Here is a 22361-nt window from a genome sequence, read left to right on the forward strand (position 1 = left end):
TATCAAATAAGTTTACTTATAACAATACAAGTTAGATTCACTGCGAAGCTTGTTCTTTAAAATATAGTTAATTTCGAAATATATTGAAAATGTATGTTGCCATCTTTACACAGTAAATCGTTGGCCAATCGGATCTCTTTCAATAAGCAGCCATTTTACTTTCGCTACGGTCGCACGAAGCGCGAGTCAGACTCTACGGAGTACGGAGTAGTTGCAAGCTACCGCTTGCATTGCAGGTTTCGTCGATTTTTCGTGCGAAGAAAGCTGTACCATAGTAGTAATTAGATTTAGCGTTGATCGAGAAAAGGATAGAAAATGGTTTTGGCAGAAAGAAATTCAGAAAATGTTAGAAATGGACGTAGATCGAGGGGCCCCAGCCCTAATGGACAGACGGAATCATCGAGCGAAGAAGACGGAGGTACCAATTTTATGTTACATTTGAATTATCATCACTATTTATACAAATCTACCAAATAATGCTTTGATTAACATGGTTTAGATGTATAGAATTTTTATAGTTGGATTTTTATTTGAAAGTTTACATATTTTTATATTGATCCAATGCGAAAATCCGTAAGGATCTTCAAACAGCGCGCCCCACTTTTCCTCTTTTTAAGTTCTTTGCATTTTCAGCCAATTCCTGTGAATATTTATACGAAACAATTTTAAATAACTTCTTTCGAAATCAAATAATTTCTTAACTTTTTACGTTTATACATTTATTAAGAGATATTTAATTTCTTAATTCAAATAGGCTGGTAAAATTAAATATTGAATACACTTATATATTTAAATTATTTGTAGATATTGTAATATATACATTAAGGAACTAAAAATAAATATAATGCGATTTTTATTTGATTATAGCAATTTAACGATTTTGCAATATAACTATTATACTATTTTTGCTAATTTTCACCCAAAAATATTTTTTTTTTATGTACTAAAAATTATTATTTTTAAAGTTCCAGCAGAAAAAATACGTGTTGGACGGGATTATCAAGTTATTGTTCCAGAATTTGTTCCAGTTAGTGGTATGTTATTTTAACAAAATTAATTATCCCATAATTAATTGAAAATTTTATCTTAATTATAATTTTACTTTTAAGAACCAATAAATAAAGTATTATTTGAAAGTAGGAGAGGAAAAAATACCAAATTCCTGAATATGTAATTTCACCTTGTAATTATAAATTTTATATTTTAGAACGAAGATTGGATCAATGTCCTGACAGAGCATTGCTCGTATGGTCTCCTACTACCGATATACCAGATCAAAAATGTAAATACAAATTGTATTTATTAACTTAATTTTTAAATTACAGCCATGATTGATTAATTACAAAAAAGAATGACCTTTTGCAGTGGATGAATATATTATATTAGCAAAGGAAAAATATGGGTATAATGGAGAACAAGCATTAGGAATGTTATTTTGGCACAAGCATAATTTAGAACGTGCTGTATTGGACTTAGCTAATTTTACACCATTCCCAGATGAATGGACAGTTGAGGATAAAGTTCTTTTTGAGCAAGCTTTTCAGTTTCATGGGAAAAGTTTCCATCGTATCAGACAAATGGTAAGCCTTGGTTTGGAAAGTTTAAATTCAGAAATATTCAAATTATGCATATTATAACTTCTTTCATAACTTGTTTTCAGTTACCTGATAAATCCATTGCAAGTCTTGTTAAGTACTATTACAGTTGGAAGAAAACACGAACTAGAACATCATTAATGGATAGACAAGCAAGGAAATTGACAAGCGGTGGTAAAGAGGGAGAAAATGGTAGTGAAAATGGAAGTGAGTTGGGTTCCAATACAGACAGCGAATCAGAAGAAAAAGTAAGATGTTTTTACAACATTATTAACAAATGCATGTATTCGATGTTTGTAAAGAAAGAATCAGTTTTCTCTCTCTCTCTGTACAAGAGTACTTAGAATTTTAAGCATAACATAAGTTCTACAGCATTTTAATAAAGACAAACAAGCATTATGTTATTGATCAAAGCAAAATAACAATTTTGTTTTAGTTGCTTATCTAATTTTTTATAAACTTAGAGGCTTTTACTACTTTTCCATTTAATTACTTTTAAGTAAAATTAATATTTGTGTTATTGCGTGTGGTAGTATTCTCCTTTTGCTACATTGTAATGCCATGGCACTGGCGTCAAAACATATGTATGATATGCAGTTGTATACGTTAAAAAATGTATCCACACGGTAACGTATTCCATGCGGTGAACAGAACCAAAATAATAAGAATACTGATCTACAATTGATAAAAATTACATAAAACTATAAATCATCAGTGTTAAAAAATTGAAATGTTTGTTAATACGAAACTGGCATTAACTTTATTTCTAATAATATACAATATGGTTAAGAATTTTTTGAGATATTCAAAGAGAAATCTATATATTATATCAGTTATACAAAGCTATTTGAACTATCGTTACATCGTGTGTGAACGTAAATGTGGAACGTTCCAGAAATGGACGATCCACCGCGGAATACGTCGTGGAAAGAACCAAGCTGTGCCAGGAAGCCAAGGCACTGACGCCAAAGCCCCATCCGACTCGGAAAATGCCCCTCAGGTTCAGGTACTCAGCCTAAACCTTACCCAATTGCATAGCATAGTATGCTTATTATATTTTGCTATTTTATGTCTCGTATTTATTTTTTCTATCATATGCATTATTTTTTATTTTAACGAAAAGGCATTGAAAAAAAAGCAGAAAAGTGAGAAAATTGTATATAAGATAATCTGAGCAGTAGAATTGATAGGCTGAAACCTTACTGAGGAAAAGATGAAGTACAGAAAGAATTTGATAGTAGGAAATTTTTAATTATATTAAAAAAGTACAAATATTCGGTGCTTTAGATTTTGTATAGCGAGCAGAATTAGAATTTTTTTATATACTCATGTATATATTTTATTTTTTTATTGCAAAATATTACTTCTAAAGATCAGTTCAGATATATTGAAAAGTTTGAATGGAGGGAGAGGGTGGGGGGAATTATTAGTTCTTATTTTAAAAGGGCATTATGTGTTGTAGGGCTCGTGTAGCAACTGTGGCGTTGCTTGTCATAGTGTACGTGCGACGCCGAAAGGACATGCGTGTCACAGCTGCTATCTGCACTGGAGGTCAGTGAGTGCAAGTAAAATTAAATACCAGTAACCAAAGAGTTAGTAGAAATTTTTTTAAAATAAGAATGTTCATGCACCATTTTTTTTTAGATATCAGAAAATCGTAAGAAATGATCTTTAGAATGAAGTGTTATTAACATTTATCTTGGTGAGAATGCATGAGCATTCTTATCGGTGCCTCAGTTAAATGCTTTTAGAGAACTTACAAAATTGAAGTACATTGTAGATCAGATATCTGGTTTGACAAAATAACAGAATACAATGCTAAATTTATTGAAATGATTTAGGCGAACCGGTGTAGCAAGACCATTAAGTTCCATGCCAGGTCGTACAAATAAAAGAAAACCACCTCGTGGTCTAGTCGTTAATCACGACGATTTAGCAGCATTGGCTGGGCAGCCCAATCAAGCGAACAACAGTTTACAAGCGATCGACACCGAAATTGTTAGCTTAAAACGCCAAGTACGTTGTTAAACCAAAGTAACAAAACGTGTGGATACATTTTTTTTTCTTTTCTTAAAATACTATTTAAAAAATGCAGTATTCTATAATACTGTATTACAAAACTAATATTTATTGATTACAAATGTTCTATATACAGATACAATCGAACAAACAACAAGTAAGTGCATTAAAACGTAAAACTACCGATGGTATCGATGATTTGCGACCACCAGAAGTATCAAGTCGTATAAATGCCCGTTGGACAAATGATGAATTGTTACTGGCCGTTCAAGGTGTTAGGAAATACGGAAAAGATTTTTCAGCGATTGCTGATGTAATTGGAACCAAGACAGAGGCTCACTTACGATCGTTTTTTGTAAACTATCGACGAAGATATAATTTAGATGCAGTTCTAAAAGAATACGAGGCTGAAAATGGTCCGATATTAATCGATGATGAAAAGGAAGAAAAGGTAAAATATTTTTCAATAAATATATTACAACAGACATGAGCAAATAATATCTCGCGATGTCATGTCTGTATTATAACATTATGTAATATCTCAGTTGTTCAATTTTCTTATATGTTAGATGGATGTCGATCAACCCAATGAAACGGCAGAATCATCTCAAAAAACGAAATCATCTGTAGGTATTGGTCAAGCGGCTAAATAACAAATGACTATACTATTAAATACCAAACGTGAGAAAAACAATTACAGGCACTTTGAAAATCGATAATATCGTGCAAAAGGTATTTGTTTAATTCAGTTGCAATTTACATCGTTTATTCTTAATTCTATCATCTTGCTTCATTCTAATGCGATTTTGCATTAGGAACGCCAAGTACAAGAAAGAATTTTCATTAAACTTGTGCATGGTATAAAAATTCATATAATGAACATATGGATAAACTAATTATGGAAAAGAGTGTGTGAATTTGTTGAGCTAGCCTTATTTTTAATGTAACATATTTTGTACTTGTCTAAAATGGGGTCTTTTTTAAACAGTACGAAAAAATGAGATTCCGTTAAAAAGATTTAATGCCACCATCTTAGAAAAATAAATTTAATTTATGCATCTAAATACAGGTATAACAAAATATTCAATAGTATACGTTTTATGTAATCGCACGAAAACATATATGTATATTTCATTTTGTTTAATCTATTTCTATTCTGTAGTATATAATATTTCTAGGTATACATAAGGGATATTAAAATCCCATTTTAACTAATGAAAGTAATTTAAACGCAAAATTACTTATTTCAAACGAAGGAAGATTTAGAAGTTAATGAATTAATGAAGAATTGATAAGATTGTAAAATATAAAAAAAAAGTCGATATAGTTTGCAATATTAAGAAAATTGTGTATTGCTTGGTAACAAGTAAAAAGTTCATATATTGAAAAATTACTGACAGTTTATATATATGAATAATCAAGGTACCTTGTGACTGTTTCATTATTCTAACGATTTTTTACCCATGCTCAAATAAATATTTAACAATCTGTCATTATAATATTGCTATGTTTGTATTAGTTTCAAGTTGTGCATGCATTTTGTATCAATTTATGACTTCGATATTTAATTTTTTACAAATTGTTTATAAGAACTTCAAATAATTTATGTTATAAAATTTAGATTTAAAAAGAATATAAATGAAACAAAATTGTACATGAAATTATTACTTAGTTATATTTTATTTATGTAGATTATTGAGATAACTTTAATGTTCAAAGAACTATTATATAAGATCTTGATATCAGGTAGAAATTTTGTATTTGTGCTGATGCATTCCTAGACATACTAAAAAGAGCAAAAGAAATATAAATTCGAAAATTGAAAAAAAAAAGACATTTTTCTCTTTCCTTTTCGCTTTGTTTTTCGCTAAATTAATATATATAATCAATATTCTTCCACTATAACAATTATATCACTAAAATTTATCGAAAATCAGACAATCTACAATTCTGCATAAAAATAGAAGAAAGGAAAGAGAAACTTCATACTTCTTCCAAGTTTTAAATGGTTCATGTCATCGATCATAAATGTCCAAAAAACTAGTGATTTTAACTGTGGTAAAATTTACAGCATTAGCAAAAGTATTAGCGAATGAAGGTTTAATGTTTTCATTGGAAAGTTATTTTACTTAAAATATGCAAAATAACAATGACTACGTTAAACCGTTCCTTGCTAAGAAAATAATGCTCAAAACAAAGATATATTTTCGTTCAAATTCTAACGAAATATATTTAATATTTTATCAAGATACATTACAATGAAAAGTTGTTTTTATTCATTTTATAGAATAACAAATTTGAGGGGTTGAAAATCGTGCTATACAAGATATATTAAGGAGAATATATTTTTGTGTCTAGCTGCTACATACTCGATCCAGTTATATACAAAGAAATATGGTTCCTGATAATTCTATTGTGCAAAATTATGTAATGTATACACTAAAGTTGACCGTATTACAAAATAAACGGTGCTTCTGTACTCGACAAGCATAAGCTTTTGCACTCCTATAAATAGAGGAGAGCATTTTATTTATAAAGAAATATATAATTTTCATCTGATGAAATTCTTACGTAAAAAACAATTTTTTTAAACAATTTGTTGTTTATGTAGCGTTAGATATTTAAACAAATATTCGATACATTAATCTGCTTACATTTTGATAGTTATAATTTTATTATAATAAACAACTCTTAACGAATTTTTTTAAATAACAAATAGTAGTAATAACAAACAAATCAATAACCAATATTAATTTATTTATATTTGTATACCCTGTGAAACTGATCAAGTGTATTATCCAGTGAAACAGAGGCTCTATATATAAAAAAATTCTTTAATTTAAATAAAATGATTACTTATTAGATATTATTTTCAAGGAGTATTGACTTCCAATGTTTTTTTATTATTTTACAAGTAGATTGTTAAACTTCAAATAAGTGGTAATTTTAATTATAATTTCACAAATACATCTACATTTACTATTAATAGCAATACTAATAATACGTTAGTTTAATGTTTGTCTAGGTAAAGTATACTATTTAATGATAATAAAACACTCGCAAGCGTGTGTGCACGATTTCTTTATGAAAAAAAAAAAAATGTTATTCCTGAAGATCATTGTAAAATTAGATACATTTTAGAAGTTATTATTATAAACATCAGTGTAAATAGGAATGATCACCAAAGAAATTTACTGTAATTGTTAGCGACATATCACGGAAGCGAATCAAATAGTTGGTAGGACTATGTCGCCAAGCAAATAGCTTATAAACTGAAACAACAAAATGTATTATGATCAGAAGCGAATAGCAAATTATTTCTTAACACTTTGATGACATATTATTTACGTGATTTATATTTACTGTTATAATATACTACTTACAATTTAAGAATTTGTAATAGAAACTCCAAGTATAAGTTTCTCAGTAATTTCTTTTGCAATATAAAAAGTCATTGATGCCATAAAATACATGATTATCAAAGTGTTAACATACATAAGACATTTATTTAAATATTAAGTAAATGATCATATGGTTTCCAGATATGATTATGTATTAGTACAAAGGAAATAATTTTGAAAGACATTCAATATAAAATAATCTGTTGTTATGCTTTGATCTACCTTCATTAAATTCTTTGTTCATTCATATAGTCATTGTATGTACTTCTTTCACACGCAAAAGCACAGCGCAGTGTTCTACTATATTAATTAAAGTAAGCTTTCATAGTTTATGATCGAAAAAGGAAGTTGTTTTCAAATATATTGATTTATAACTTTTTTTTGTGTATTGAAAGCAAACTTCTTGTTTGATATTTATTTAATTATGAATGCATTTAATCAAGAAACAAAGCGCAATATCAACGAATAAAAATTTCTTTAAATAAACGAATTTTTGTAATTTTATATATAATCAAATTTGTTCGCGTAAGGTAAACAGAATACATTTATATTATCATGTAACTTTTCTTTACATAGCTAACAACATTTTTAGCTTAAACAGAAAAATTAAATTTTTTAAAACAGCACGATAAAATAAATTTACCGCATTTGATATCACATTATGGTATAAGATGTAAGCTGTAGATATAAAGAAATATACATATATTACCATGTAAAGAGTGAATACATTGAAAAATGAAAATTTCGCAATGTATAATAATATATATTCTATGATCTTTCAAAATTTTCTAATATTCTGATACAATTAATGTAGCATAATGTAAATATGAAGTTATAATTATTGTGAATGTGTACACATTTATGTGATCGTAAAGTGTACAGATGTATTTATTCAGGACTATTAAATATCTATTGCATACTTTGATGGGTTAGAATGCTTTTATTTTGAGATTCCTCTGCAAGAATTATTATTTCTCAGTTACAAAATATTTATTATTACTTATCATTTACTTAATTACAATAGACATAATATTATTATCACTAGTATTAACTGCATTCTTGTATTACAAGTTCTTGTTTTCTTAATAAATAATCTACATATTTAGTATTCAAAACAATTTCCAAATTAGTGTCGTCGAAATATTTATTTTGAAGCTGGTGTTTTATTTCCGCTTTAGTCAGAACGTTGATAATGTTTTCATCATCAGATTCCATTCTGTTACATATTGTAGAACACCTACTATGTCTGTATTTTTTTTGTTGTGTGTAATAAAAACAGAAGTTTAGAAATTTTGTTTCTTCTTTATAAGAAGGATTATCATCGTGGCAGAAAGGATTTTCAACTGTCGCATTAACGTTGAAATTCTTAATATCACGTGTGAACAGTTTTACAAAAAGTAGATTCATATCTTTACTCGTTAATTCAGAACACATCACTTCAGATAATAATTTTTGATATATACATTCATCATGTTCTAAATTACTAAATTCCACGTTCATTTTTTGTAGAACATGTGTCCTCAAACTTTCTGCGATGGCTTTACGTATTTCGAAAATTTCATCTTTTAATAAAATTAAACAACACTGTAAAATCGTTAATTTATTCTTGTTAGTTAAATCCGTAAAGCGATAAACTGAATACTGCACAAGTTCAACTGCTATGTTCCTCATATGTTCTTCCTCATGAATGCATAAATTAAGGGCACATAACAAAATCTTAGCTATAAGCGCTTCGTTTTTAGAGAATAGAATAGTTATTATACACTTTAAATTCCACAGTCGAGAATTTGTTACAATCTCTTTTGTTTCAACAAACATTTTTTCTAATGTTTTCTCAATATTTAATTCATTTGTATCTAATGATGGCCACCTCCTTAAAGTTTTCAAAGCATAATTTACCATTACATTTAAAAGTAATTCATTGCAATCGTGTTCATTCATGTTTAATAAGTGTTTAAAAACTATCTGTAAAATTGGTATACTCGGTGATACATGATTTAAAAAAGAGATGGTTTGATCGACACAGTGAGAGTTCAGAATTTTATGTACAGTATCATTATTAATTTTATTTGTACGATTAAGATATTCGGCATACAATTTTGTTGAAACGTCAATAAACTGAAAAAATCCCGGCTTTACTTTTTCAGAACCGAAAACCGACATGTTTTCATTGAAGGTAAATACATCTGTGGTAAACATTTCATCAAAATTGGACTCTTTTAATTGCAGAAATAGTGTCTCTAAAACGTAACATATTTGTGAATTACTTTCTTCTTTAGATAAATTATTCCAAATTTGTAATATTCTACGGAAGCGTAATAATTCTATACGCGGCTTCAATTTATTATCCGTACATTGTATAACATTTGAACACGAATTTAGGCATTCAATTTCAGTAGCCAATTTTTCTTTTAAATATTGTATTGTTAATAAATGACCGTGAATTACATTGACGTTCGGATACAAAGAAAGAGTACATCGTAATTTTTCAATCTCCAATGCAATTTCTAAATGTTCTGTTAATGCTGCATATGCTTTTGCAGCTAAGCGTCTAACATACAAAACAGGATTTTGAAACAGTATATGAAGTAAACGTTTTGTTTTGAATATAAAATATTGTGCAGGATAATCGATTAATTGGCAGCCACTATTTGAAAATTTTGAAAGGAGTATAAGTATATGGACGATGCTTGAATGCGAATATAATGCAGTAGAAAATTTAAAAAATTCTTTCGAAAATCTTTGCAATTCTTTCGTAATGTAATCAGTAAGTACTGGATAATGTGTAATAAAATGATTAATCGAATAACCATTTCCAAAATCCAATGTATCTCCATAACTCTGACCCACCAACCTTGGAACTATTGCACCAAACAGTTGTAGACTGGCATTTCTGAAAACATTTATATATTACTTTCGTAAAATAATGAAATATGGTTTAAATTTGTTTGGAAATATATTAGTGCATATTTCAAATAACTACCTTATTGTCCATGTTTCGGATTCCAAATATTTAAAACAAGTTAATGAAATTCTTTCCATATAAGGAGTCAACTGTGCATGTATCTCTTTATTGGCTACCAGAGCCCGTAAGAAATGCAAGTGTCTTGCTACTGGAGAATCATGTTGAAATTCCAAATGTATTATAAAATCATCTGAAGTATTATCTAACAAGTCTAACAATTTTTGTACAGCAAAATGTAAAAGAGGTCTGTCTCTGCGATTATCCCCAACAACAATTCTATGAAACATTATTGATAAACCAGCACCCCTTCTGGTAATATTTAAAGAATGTATTGTAGTATCATTTTCAAGTATACGCAGTATGTGCGTTTTTAATAAATCAGAATATTTATTTTCTTTGCATAAACATCTGGAAAGTTCAATATTACACAGTTACAGAATAATTTAATTTCTTTTTAATTGTCCTACCTGGTTAACTGTCCTACTGCTGTACCTGCAGCCTCTACTACACCTTTATGTCTACACCTTAGTAACACTGCAACTATAATATTAGTAGAACGTTTCACTATTTCATCAGAATACATTAATGATCCTATTTCACAAGCTATTTCACAGGACACCTAAACAAGAAATATATACAATTATATTTTTTTAAACATAACATTTACATTTTATATTTAAATTACCTTCAAAGACATCCAAATACAAGAAATGAGAACCTGATGTGCAGGAGATAAATTCAATTCATCATAATTAATATTGTCTACTTCACTATTCTTAATAATTTCATCAATCGCTAATCCCATTTCGGCAAATGAAGATGAATATTCTGTAAAATAAATTATAATCCCGTTTATAAAGAAACACAGATAATTTGTAAAACTACAAATTATTAATGCCCAGTGCAATATACCTTTGTTCTCAGATTTTGAAGAGATTACAGACAAAAAGAAATCAGTTGCATCTTCTAATAGAAATAGTATTTTTTCAATAAATTCTAAAGTTAAGCAAATATTTTCGGGACCGTTTTGAAAAACAATGCTTAGTAAAGCAGATAATACACCATAAAATGGTTTGTTCTGAATAATTGCTTTTAACATATCTTCTTTCATTTGAATCAACTGACTTGAAGCTTCAGTGAATAAAAAATCTGAGTATTGTAGATAAACAATATTATTACAGTTTTTATATTCAGTCTTATCAAGTAAAGAATTTAAAGGGAACCAAGTAGCTAAAATCTTTATAAGAGCTGCACCACTTTCAATTTCGTAGAACTTAGAAGAATTACAATGCTTTAATGCAATGTGGTATAACATCTGAAATAGTAATAATCCTTTTAGTTATGCATTATTGAAAAATAATGTTTGAAATGACAATATTCTTACTTGTTTCTCCATATCAAGCAAAATATCTTTATCAAAGTAATCAAGAATAACTGAAGTAGCTAGTTGCTTGATATCAAATGCAGAGTCCAATACAAGTCTTAATAAAGCAAATAAACTTTTTCTGTTTATGAAATTCCAATCTTTAGTCATTTTTAAATGTTTCTCCACTAATGCAATGTAAGAAGTATTTTCAATATTCTTGAACTTAGTCACTGTGTGTATATTGGTGTAAGAAAGTATGACTCTGTACAGATTTAAACCAACAATTTTTCGTTGGTAACAAGAACCAATTTCGAAACAATCCAACAAAAATTCATGTAACCAATGTATAATATAGTGTACATCATTTATACTTTCTGGGTTATTATCATACATTTTTATAATATTAGCATAAAATATTTGAAAATATTTAATAATTCCATCTCTCATACAAACTGATGTACTATTCGCATTGTACCATAAGAAACTTCTGATTGTGAAAAACTGATCATTATATTCATTATAAAAGTTAATTACTTGATAACAGCTTATTGCAAATCCATTTAATCTCACAACCTCATTCTTATGATTTATATAGCATTCAATTTTTGCTTGTTGTGGAAGATCAATGTGCATTTCATTAGCCATTCTTTGGAAATGTGAACGAAGAAAATGTCCTTTTATATCTTCTATCAAAGACCATAAGTATTTCAATATATTTCCATGCATTTTAATAACTGGTTCAAGCCAGTGTTTGCAAAGTAACTGAAGGGCATTATAATTTTCACTGTAATTAAAAACTTATATTTAAATTTCGATTAATTGTTATACACGAGTCACAGATCACAATTTTACTCACGTTTCGGTTGATTCCCAGTTATGAAAAAGATAATTCATTACATCTCCAAATGCTTCTTTCCATTCATTTTCGTTTAATTTTTTTACTATTGCAAGATAAACTTTTGTACCTCCTGAACGTAAATAATACTTTGTTAAGCTGGTACATAGGGAAAGTAAAAAATTATGAGATATCATAACTTTAGTATTGTCCGAAATCTCACAAACTTCTGTGATTATATCATACTTTATTTCATTTTGCCAAGAAATCTTATCTACACAGTGTCTAAATAGGAATTCTAAATAACCATCATATTTTTTCTTCATAATCTTCAGGTACATTTTAAAAATAAGCGTCGAGTTTTGTTTACTTATTTCATTGATGGCATTACACCAGTTTGAAAAAATAATTGCTTCTAATTTTTGCTCTAATAGTAAGTCACATGTGTCCCAGAAATTTGTATTCATAGTTCTTTGTAACCACATGTACAGTATTTTATATGCAAAGTAAGAGTATTTAGTATACTTTATACAGTGTTCAAATACATTATCAAAAATGAGAAGACAAACATCATTGGAATACATTTCTTTACGATTAACTTGTAAGTATCCATAGGCACATGTTAATTTGAACAAATTGGGTTCAGCAATATTATATTTCTTATAATAAAAGCATAACTCATTAAGTTCGTGTTGTAAAAAATTACTGATGTTATTTTTTACATTAATCAAAGTAGGTTGCATTGATAGTAAAGCAAAAAATGTGTGAGAAGCTAATAATACTCTATCTCTTCCAGTTTCTGTATTTATAATAAATATTTCAAGAATATATGTAAGTGCTGGTTGCAATTGTTTCAAATTTTCATCATTCCATGACTTTTTATGTGATGAAGCAAAATTGATCAATTCCTGAAAAAACAAGATAAAATATTTCAATGTATAAGTAATATTGCATTATAGATCACAGTAATAAAGTTTAAGAATTATTGCAATAAAACTACTAACTCTGAGAATAACTGTATCCTCTGAACATGTTTGTAGTTTTTTGATTAAACAATTCAATTCCTGATTTTCCACACACATTTTGTTATTAAAATTCAAAAACACAAATATTAATATGATTGTTACATTGTATTCTTTATATGTTACTTCAACATTTTTTGTTCCCTAGTTATATGAACTCGTATTTGTTGTTTGAAAATTAAATACTGCTTTTGTAGAAACTTGAGCAGGTGTATTAGATGTTTCTGATTTACTACCATCAAGGCTGCATGTCCTGCAATGAACACATAATAATATTACTTTTTCAAAACTTAATTTCTCAATAATTGTTAAAATAAATATAAAATATAATTAATTATTGTAAAGCCAGAAAATATTAAAAAATTTAAAAGATGATCAATTATTGATTTAAATGTAAACAAGCATATTATTTAGCAGCCATTAAATGAACCTTTCGCTTATAATTTTCTAAGTGCTAAGTAACTGAAAGAAATAAAATGAACTGTTCTTAATATAAATGGATTAAGGATTGTCATACAATAGAAGACAGTATTTTGTTACTTTTAAGCATTTGTTTTATTATAAGTAATAAAAATAAGAGAACTTAATTTGAAGACAGTTCAATGACTATTAGTTTAAATGGACTAAATTATAAATTACAATTGCTAAATTAGTCTTATATTTTATGTTGCTTTTCTTTCTTCAGGAACATACCCCCCTTGTTCTAGTTGTTCTTTGAATTTCATGTACTCTCGTTTACGATCAAAGTGTTTTACCTATTGAAAAGTGATAAAATGAAGGTTGATTAAAGAGAGAAAATCTTACATGTAACAAAACTACAAATTATCATTGATTTCTATATATTATTGTCACCAAAATTAACATAATAGTAGTTAGGTTTTTTAATCTTTCAAAGTTAACATTATGTAAAATTTACCCATAGTGCAGGACAGAATTTCTCATACTGATCTCTAAATTTCTTACATTCTGTATCAGATTTACCCTCATCGAGACATTTCCAATATTCATCCCTATGATTCCAACACTTTGTACGATCCTCTTTACTTGGGAAAGACATACTAAAATCAATGAACATTGATATTTAATAATTTGAAATTTACTTGCTGTTTTATATTCTTTTTTATTCTTTCAAAGTCTTTTATTAAACTCTGATATATTTCTAAATTTAAACAGTGCAATATACCAAAATGGAATTAGATTTATACTTACCTACTCTAGATGTTTTACAATTGAAACTCTGTAACAAATATAGGAATTTTCTGCGATAAATTTACACACTTCTTAGTGAATTAAAAATAACAACCTCAAAATAAAACACATTACATAATCTTATACTAATATATATAATGTGTGCACTAAGAGGAAACAAAATTTAAATAAGAAAGGTATAAAAATGATTTGCAAAAATGTGTGAGGACTTATGATTTTTTAACCTGTTTTCCTTATATTGAACATCTTGTATATTTTAGGTTAATTAATTAAATTTAATATCATTCATTAAATAAGTTTTTAATCAGAAGTAATATAATTTGTACGTGTAAAGAAATATATATTATATCGTACAATAAAATTGCACATATTTTAAATATTTTATTTCTATGACATAAAATAATAATAGCGACTAACCTGTCTATTTATTTTTATTAAATAGGCTGTGGAATATTACAGCTATTGATATTGTAACGATCTTATTGCAATGTTTAAATCAATTCTCATAAATTATAAAAATATATAATTTTTACTTTTTAGTATTTCAAAATGTTTTAAACACAGGTTGTAGTGTTTCAACTAGATATATTGTTCATGATATATTTTTTCAACAAGTATCCCATAAAAAATATCAATTTCTTATTTAAATCGGATCAACGATACAATTTTTATTGAAATCCTATATCAATACGCAGGCACGTGCATTTCGATAATGACATACCCCATGAATTGAAAAATTAGTGTTGCCAACATATAAACTAAACATGTCTTTTAGGAATATACTTTTTCAAGCAAATTCACAATATTCCTATTAGTATAGTAAAATTTTATAATAATTATGAATTAGCAATTGAAAATCTCAGACAAGGAAATAAATAAATGAATCAAATTTCAATTACCTAAATTCTTAAATTTATTTTTCATTCTTGTTTTATTATGTACAAATACAAGTGTTACAGTGTATAATTAAAAATAATTATAAATTTTATTTTTACAATGCAACACTCAATATAGTGCATGAAATATGAAGCATTTAACATTATTAACAAATTGGTTCCTATGTAAGATAAATTATAACTAAAATAATAACAATGATAGTGAATAACATTCCACCAACTAAAATAAATCCATCCTGTTTTGTTCTGTGTTCTATTAGCCTCATTGTTGTATTTGAAAGTCCTAGAGTATTTCCAATATCTATTAATCGTCTGTGAGCTCCTTTCAAAGTTATCCTTTGTGATCTCAAGTTATCTAAAATATTACTCCCACTTTGAAGGAGATCATCTACTCCATGAATTGCATTTTGTAAGCTAGAATTATGTTGCACATTGTGGTCTATCATAATGTCAACTTGAGCATTTGTAGTAAATTTTCTCGACAATAATGCTTCCCTTTCTGCTTCTTCCCTTTGTTTCATTAACACTTTTCTGCGCCAAGAATTTAAAGCAGCTGTCAGATGACGGCTGTCATACTTCAATTGATCTACTCTCATTTTAGCATTTTGTCTTTGAAATGTAGGGCCTTTAAGGCACAGTATATCTAGTCTTTCGCAATTGCTAAAAAGTACAGACGAATCATAATTCAATAGCTGTCAACCACCTTTATTACACATTGACTAAATGTGGATTTTAATATGAAAATCTATAATTTCTGTGTAGATTTTTTAACTATATAAAGTGAAGTTTTCTGACTACCTGTTGATAAGATTTATTTTTGATTCAATATTGTCTTCTATTTCCTGTATGTTCAGGTTAGGCGACGTTCTCTCAAGTTGTGAGAAAAGATGCTGTGTGTCTTGGACTAATTTGTTTGTTTGATGATACAATGTTTCCATGTTTTTTAATAAATATTTCTGTGAATCTTTTAACGATGAAAGTTATGACGTGTACCATACAAATGCTACTGTCAGATTGGAGACTTTGAACAGTGGTTATCAAAATTCTTCCGCTAATTAGTTTGAAGAATTTACTAATATACAAAATATCGAATATGAGAAACACTGTACAAGCAGAAAAAAAGAGAAATTATAAAATGTGTTATATATATTTTATTGTTCCGAGGACAAGTATCTTCTTTTCATTATTGTTGATATCTGGCAATATATATATATAGAAGTTTAGAAATATTGAGATTTAGTTGCCTAGAGACTTTTGAATCTACGGAGACAGGGAACTAGGAATATAGGACCTAAAAATTTGGGGAGTTTTGATATAATACACGCCAAGTTTGGTTTTTCTAACATATATATATAAAAACTGTTACATCTATAGATTAGTTGATGTATGTCAAATATTTTTATTAGTACGAAATTTAGGTAAGATAAAGTTAATTTCTCATTATAAATTCATTTCTTATTATAAATTAAGTATTTGTAATTTTTATACGTTTTCAGTGAGTTTCCAGCTACCTATTTATAATAATGAAATACATAAAAATAGGTTAACAGTTGGATTGATATCACTACATACATCTTATTTTAAATAGGAATCATATATTTTTACAAATGGATATTGGTGAATTGCTCTCGTATAAAGTACGTTTACGGTAAAATTATAAGACGTTTACATTGTTTTTAATTTTTGTTAATTCGGTAATAACTTTTATAGCCACCAAACACACCAAAAAGGCCAATTGCAGGAGAAGATGATGATGAAGATGAATGGGAAAATGCTAAAAAACCAAAAAGGGTAATTAAAACTCCTTATCATGCACGTCAAAGACAGATAAGAGAAGTTGAAGTTACACCTGTCAGAAGTAGTGAACCTCCTACACCTATAAGAGCTGCATTACCATCTCCAGCAAATGATGTGGTTGAACCACAGTTGACAGAAAAAGAGAAACAAGATATTTTGAAATATGTAGAGACAGAAGCACCTGAGGTAGAGGCATTGGATGAAGCAACGCTTAAAAGAATGATCTTATTATTTGAGAAAAGAGCACTTAGAAATCAAGAAATGAGAGTAAAGTTCCCTGACCAACCAGAAAAGTATGTTACTTTTAAAGTAGGATATATAAAACATTGAATTTCAAATTTAAATATAAAACTAAAATATAATTTTAATTTTAACAGGTTTATGGAATCAGAGGTAGAATTACATGAAACTCTTCAAGAGCTTCATGTAGTAGCTACTAATCCAGATCTTTATCCACTGATGGTGGAGTTGGGTGCTGTCCCTTCTTTGCTTGAATTATTATCACATGAGAATACAGATATAGCAGTTGGTGTTGTAGATCTTTTGCAAGAATTAACAGATGTAGATATTTTACATGAAAGTCAAGAAGGTGCAGATACTCTCATTGATGCTTTACTAGAGCAACAAGTTTGTGCTCTTCTTGTACAAAATCTAGAAAGGTTGGATGAATCAGTTAAAGAAGAAAGTGATGGTGTTTATAATACATTAGGTAATTTATTGTTAATAAATTCGCAATTATTGAAGTTCAATATAATATTGTATGCATTTTTTTGTAGCTATCTTTGAGAATCTTTTGGAATTTAGGCCTGATTTATGTACGGATGCAGGAAAGCAAGGGTTAATGCAATGGTTGTTAAGAAGAATTAAGACAAAAACACCATTTGATGCTAATAAACTTTATGCTAGTGAACTTTTATCTATTCTTTTGCAAAGTACACCGGAGAACAGATTACTTCTTGGTGAACTCGATGGAATTGATGTACTATTGCAACAATTAGCAGTATGTACCATTCTCTTTTCTTATTTCATATTTATCATAAATTGTTGGTAATTTTGATTACTTTCAGTATTATAAACGACATGATCCTCAAACTGCTGAGGAACAAGAAATGATGGAAAATTTATTTAATGTGTTATGTTCAAGCCTAATGACAACTGTAAATAGAGATAGGTTCTTAAGAGGAGAAGGATTGCAACTTATGAATTTAATGTTGCGGGAAAAAAAGATGTCAAGAAATGGTTCTCTAAAGGTAATAATATAATCTAAAATACAGTATAAATGTGAAACGTTGTAATATTAATAGATTATACTACATTTCAGGTATTAGATCATGCAATGAATGGTCCAGATGGGAAAGATAATTGCAGTAAATTCGTTGACATTCTTGGACTAAGAACTATATTTCCATTATTCATGAAAACACCAACAAAGAACAGAAAAAGAATGCTTACTGCAGAAGAGCATGAAGGTATTTCTTCTAATTATTTTCTAGTTTATCACAGTCTTAACATATTTTAATGAATTGTTTTTCATAGAACATGTAGTATCAATCATAGCAAGCATGTTAAGGAATTGTAAAGGGCAACAACGTCAAAGATTATTAAGTAAATTTACAGAGAATGATTATGAGAAAGTTGATAGATTGATGGAACTTCATTTCAAATATCTTGAGAAAGTAGAAGAAGTTGAAAAAAATACAAAGGTTAGTAGTTTAGTAGAAGCATTACTTTCAGATATATTAAATAATGTAATTATTAGGAAGACGAAGATGAAGAAGAATCGTACCTGAGAAGGTTAGATGGAGGATTGTTTATTTTACAGTTAGTAGACTATGTACTATTAGAAGCATGTACTGGTTGCCCTCCAGCAGTGAAACAACGAGTAACACGAATTTTAGCTCAAAGAAGGGCATCTCTTAAAACTATTAGGCACATCATGAGAGGTATATATTTTTATATAGAATATTTTACACATAATTATTGACTTATCATGGACACATTTCTTATTTTATTAGAATATGCTGGAAATCTTGGCGATGCTGGCGATTCAGAATGGAGAGAAACAGAGCAACAACATATATTGCAATTGATTGATAAATTTTGATGTAGACTTTTTAATGAAAAATTTGAAAATTTCAATTTTTTCGCAATTTTTAAATTTTTACCAAAAGTAATAGCGCCGTTTCACATTAATTGCTAATAAGTATGTAACATACAGGACATCGAATTCTTTTTTATACGTAGGAATTACAAAAAACTGTTTATAAAAAAATTAAGTGTGTTCCTTATATCTTAACTATTTGAAGTATGCATTTTACCAAACTATACATTGATCAGTTGTTTTATTTGTGGTGTAATTCTATGTTAATTAGTTCATATTAGTTTATTTGATTAATAATGCTATGGTGTTCAGTAGCATTGAACTTGACTGAAAATTTATTGTTGGTTCGTGTCAAAAACTTTTTTATTCACAAATGAAATATTTCAGAAAAATATCTTAGATTTATGTCAATAAAATGGGTGAAGATAAAGTGGTGATTTCAAGTTACCATTCATATCATGTCAGTTCTGCACAAAATAATTTCAAGATTAGCCTATGTTGTGCACCCATACGAATCTGAAGATACAGTTTATAATTTGCGAAATTACTACAGTGAAATATTGCTGTCTGATTATTTATGGAATAGCTGTTATCGCAAGAAGTTTGGCCTTTATGAAAAATTTATCACTAATGGTAGTTGTGTGCAGTACTTTCAAAGATTCAGTGATCATAGCAATGTATTCCATTGTCAAAAATACTTTTCCTATCTGGTATTTGTCGTTTGTCAGGTAAGTACATATTTTATTTGAACTTTCCACAAAAAATTTTAAGCGAATTTTAAGAAAAAAAATATGCGCGCTTTTTCTCGTTTGTCGTAACCATGGTGATGTACAGTAGCTGATACTGTTATAAGATTTCCTAAGAAACTAACAAGGTAGGCTAAATAGTCTCCACCAATGTTTAAAAAATATTTTAATTTAAACATTTGGAAGAATTTAGAAATTTTGGAATTCGGAAATCAGAGAAGTTATATGTTAAGTTTAAGAATTTACAGATTTAAATATTTAACAATTTAGAAATTATCATTTAAAAAAATGTTCAGGTTTACATATTTAATTTCTGAAAATTGAAGACGAGTGGTGGGAGACCCATTCCCCTACGCTAAAGGAAGCCTATGTAGCACCGAGTGTATGGTGCACGCACGCGCCTTAATTCGATACATACTCGATCGTGGCTCCGTATTTTCTTAGTATCGTAGCAACGATAATTGCGCTCATAACTCAGTAAGATCGAGAAGACACAGTTAATTAATCCAGTTTTAAATTTATTTGCAATCGCGTATTCGGTACATACGTGTTTGGTGCTCAGGAGTAAGCTTTCTACCCTTCAACACGATACCAAACAGAAATGTTGTTATGATACGAGGAGTGGGAAAGGGGGGTCAACGCTCGGTGAACGATCGATCACGATTGGCTTATCCGTGCGACTCTCGACCAATCAGAGCGCGTGCTGCGCCCTTACACGAAAGTTTGCTGCACGAGAGATGCCAGTTTGCTACTGCAAGCTTCAGAGGTGCGGTCGTTGGTCGCGTAAGCCGGCTCGCGGTGTTTTCGCTGATCTTTATTTCACGTTTCTCGCGGCGTGCGAACCAAAGACACTCGTAATAAACATGCCAAAAAGGAACGATATTCGTGCGTGACGCGAGTGTTCATTTCTGTGCATCATCTTTTACTGTGCTGCGATGACGACCAGATAAAATCGGAGGAATCTACATCGAGAAAAGTGTCCATTCCTCGAAGAAGCAACTACGGTATGTCACTTGTCATTTTCATCCCTTATTTCGGGATTTATATGTAGATGTTATCGATTGATATTGTGCTTTGGAACGGAACAACCGTATGTGCACATACGAGCGTGCTCGTTAACACGAAATTTTTATTCATAAACTCGGAGTAGCGTTGGAAATAATTTCGATGTCCGTTACAGTCAAAATTTCAAAAATTCGTTGATTAAGATATGTATATATATACTTTCATTTTATTGTATTTGTTTATGTAGTTAGATTACAAATAATTAAGAAAATATTCATAAAAGTCAGCATCCTTGCTACCGCCATTTACAACACTATCACGTATTCATAATTACCGCTTACCCCGTTCGATTCCGGATCATGTTTCGTCGTTACTAGACTACCAAAAGCCTGAGCGAGATTATTTACACCGGCATAGTTAAATCGATAGTAGATTAAATTTAGTCACAGGAATATCGTAACAAGCTATCGTTCACTTTTCTCTGGCGCTAACTCGTTCCTTACATCGAATTCCCAAAATAGCCGGTTTTTACAATGTCGTTAAAATTTATAGCTTTCTTCGTTTCGAAACGAATTCCTCATTTTTAGGCTGGATATCGAAAAATTTTGTTCTGTGTCGATCTGTCGTGATTCGATCTTTGGTTGTTTTGCGATATATTTTACGATGAGAATTTAGCATTTTGGTGAATCGTTAAGTCGCGCTAAAATTAGACCGTTTAAAATTTATCTGAAAACTGATTTACGCGATTATAATGCAGATTCTTTGAATAATACGGTACGAAGATGTTCGTAAGGTTTCCCGTTCGGTAATTTCAGCTGTAGAAGCGTCATTGCGTCTCAAAGCCAATTTCGTGATCGTGTACCTGCTGCTACGGTATGACGTAACGTTGCTACTTCCGATTTGTTGTTACGTGCACGTGCCACGCAGCAACGTTTGTCACGTGCTCTATTGCTGGAGCAATACTACTAGTTCTACAACAACCTGCCCAAATTAGATCTGTTACTACTGATTATCGATACGTTATCGACATCTTACTTTTTTATTCAAACTTAATCTAACCTGATATATAATATTATCGTATTGATATGTTTATTTTTGTTTAATATTTGAATACACTTTATTTTAGAATGATAAAATTTTGTACTTTAGGTTACATTTTATCATTAAGTTCTGTCAGATTAGGTTAAGTTTTAAATCTACTGAATTAGATCACCAGGATAATAAATTAAAAAATTTAAGAAGTCGTAAGATTGTATAAATTGTCGGTATCAAAAATGAATACAGTGTAATATTGTTTTTTGAACATTTAGAATATTATCATCGTGTTAAAGAAAGAGGAGGGAAGTGTTTAAACGTCCCGCGCAGATTTCGTTTCTGGATTCGACGAATATCGAGTTCTCTCGC

At 29.0% G+C, this 22361-nt stretch overlaps 5 protein-coding genes across 12 annotated transcripts in view; 3 read left to right on the plus strand and 2 right to left on the minus strand.

The window, feature by feature from the left end:
• Positions 1-152: 152 nt before the first annotated feature.
• On the plus strand, positions 153-7950 carry CoRest (REST corepressor). 5 transcript variants are annotated; one of them, XR_001097056.2, is made up of 11 exons: positions 153-418; positions 966-1034; positions 1208-1282; positions 1366-1580; positions 1661-1843; positions 2491-2601; positions 3058-3146; positions 3437-3611; positions 3751-4065; positions 4184-4346; positions 4793-7950. XR_001097056.2 is itself a non-coding variant. In XM_003706797.3 (10 exons), exons 1-10 carry the CDS (start codon positions 316-318, stop codon positions 4265-4267), a joined length of 1419 nt encoding a protein of 472 aa, XP_003706845.1. In that variant the 5' UTR covers positions 153-315; the 3' UTR covers positions 4268-4523. The 5 variants fall into 5 exon arrangements, 2 of the variants coding, with proteins under 2 accessions (XP_003706845.1, XP_012149069.1); XR_001097058.2 differs by having other exon boundaries at positions 5902-7950; XR_001097055.2 differs by lacking the exon at positions 4793-7950 and adding an exon at positions 4430-4523.
• LOC100876028 (uncharacterized) lies at positions 7936-15154 on the minus strand. Of its 3 annotated transcripts, none has more exons than XM_076542252.1 (10): positions 14830-15154; positions 14413-14440; positions 13186-13456; positions 12203-13089; positions 11365-12130; positions 10893-11295; positions 10666-10808; positions 10448-10599; positions 9999-10388; positions 7936-9908 (listed from the first exon to the last, which is right to left on the minus strand). In XM_076542252.1, the coding sequence occupies exons 3-10, from the start codon at positions 13261-13263 to the stop codon at positions 8063-8065; spliced, it is 4665 nt and encodes a 1554-aa protein (XP_076398367.1). In that variant the 5' UTR covers positions 13264-13456; positions 14413-14440; positions 14830-15154; the 3' UTR covers positions 7936-8062. The 3 variants fall into 3 exon arrangements, with proteins under 3 accessions (XP_076398367.1, XP_076398368.1, XP_012149072.1); XM_076542253.1 differs by having other exon boundaries at positions 14413-14462; XM_012293682.2 differs by lacking the exon at positions 14413-14440.
• Positions 15155-15301: 147 nt separating this feature from the next.
• On the minus strand, positions 15302-16644 carry Membrin (Golgi SNAP receptor complex member 2). Its single transcript, XM_003706800.3, has 2 exons — positions 16107-16644; positions 15302-15968 (listed from the first exon to the last, which is right to left on the minus strand). Exons 1-2 carry the CDS (start codon positions 16244-16246, stop codon positions 15470-15472), a joined length of 639 nt encoding a protein of 212 aa, XP_003706848.1. The 5' UTR covers positions 16247-16644; the 3' UTR covers positions 15302-15469.
• Positions 16645-16896: 252 nt separating this feature from the next.
• On the plus strand, positions 16897-19244 carry LOC100878425 (beta-catenin-like protein 1). Its single transcript, XM_003706801.3, has 9 exons — positions 16897-16945; positions 17019-17398; positions 17483-17814; positions 17882-18105; positions 18173-18355; positions 18427-18574; positions 18642-18808; positions 18865-19048; positions 19121-19244. Exons 1-9 carry the CDS (start codon positions 16916-16918, stop codon positions 19207-19209), a joined length of 1737 nt encoding a protein of 578 aa, XP_003706849.1. The 5' UTR covers positions 16897-16915; the 3' UTR covers positions 19210-19244.
• Positions 19245-20346: 1102 nt separating this feature from the next.
• LOC100876256 (uncharacterized) overlaps positions 20347-22361 on the plus strand; it is a 36508-nt gene continuing 34493 nt past the window's right edge. The window contains exon 1 of one of the 2 annotated variants that reach the window (XM_012293689.2): positions 20347-20956. The gene's annotated coding sequence lies outside the window, so the exon portion shown is untranslated. The remainder of the gene's footprint in view (positions 20957-22361) is intronic. The other variant, XM_003706951.3, reaches the window with a different exon arrangement.

The sequence above is a fragment of the Megachile rotundata genome, chromosome 2 (assembly GCF_050947335.1).
Source record: "Megachile rotundata isolate GNS110a chromosome 2, iyMegRotu1, whole genome shotgun sequence".
Classification (NCBI taxonomy): domain Eukaryota; kingdom Metazoa; phylum Arthropoda; class Insecta; order Hymenoptera; family Megachilidae; genus Megachile; species Megachile rotundata.

Coding starts and splice junctions, on each gene's coding strand:
- CoRest (XM_003706797.3), top strand. CDS start 316: ATGGTTTTGGCAGAAAGAAATTCAGAAAATGTTAGAAATGGACGTAGA. Junction 1,844..2,490: donor ACAGCGAATCAGAAGAAAAA/GTAAGATGTTTT, acceptor GGAACGTTCCAG/AAATGGACGATCCACCGCGG. Junction 2,602..3,057: donor AAAATGCCCCTCAGGTTCAG/GTACTCAGCCTA, acceptor TATGTGTTGTAG/GGCTCGTGTAGCAACTGTGG.
- LOC100876028 (XM_012293682.2), bottom strand. CDS start 13,263: ATGTGTGTGGAAAATCAGGAATTGAATTGTTTAATCAAAAAACTACAA. Junction 11,296..11,364: donor TGCTTGATATGGAGAAACAA/GTAAGAATATTG, acceptor TTACTATTTCAG/ATGTTATACCACATTGCATT. Junction 10,600..10,665: donor GTATTTGGATGTCTTTGAAG/GTAATTTAAATA, acceptor TTTCTTGTTTAG/GTGTCCTGTGAAATAGCTTG.
- Membrin (XM_003706800.3), bottom strand. CDS start 16,246: ATGGAAACATTGTATCATCAAACAAACAAATTAGTCCAAGACACACAG. Junction 15,969..16,106: donor AAAATAAATCTTATCAACAG/GTAGTCAGAAAA, acceptor TGTACTTTTTAG/CAATTGCGAAAGACTAGATA.
- LOC100878425 (XM_003706801.3), top strand. CDS start 16,916: ATGGATATTGGTGAATTGCTCTCGTATAAA. Junction 18,356..18,426: donor CAAGAAATGGTTCTCTAAAG/GTAATAATATAA, acceptor ACTACATTTCAG/GTATTAGATCATGCAATGAA. Junction 19,049..19,120: donor TATTAGGCACATCATGAGAG/GTATATATTTTT, acceptor TTATTTTATTAG/AATATGCTGGAAATCTTGGC.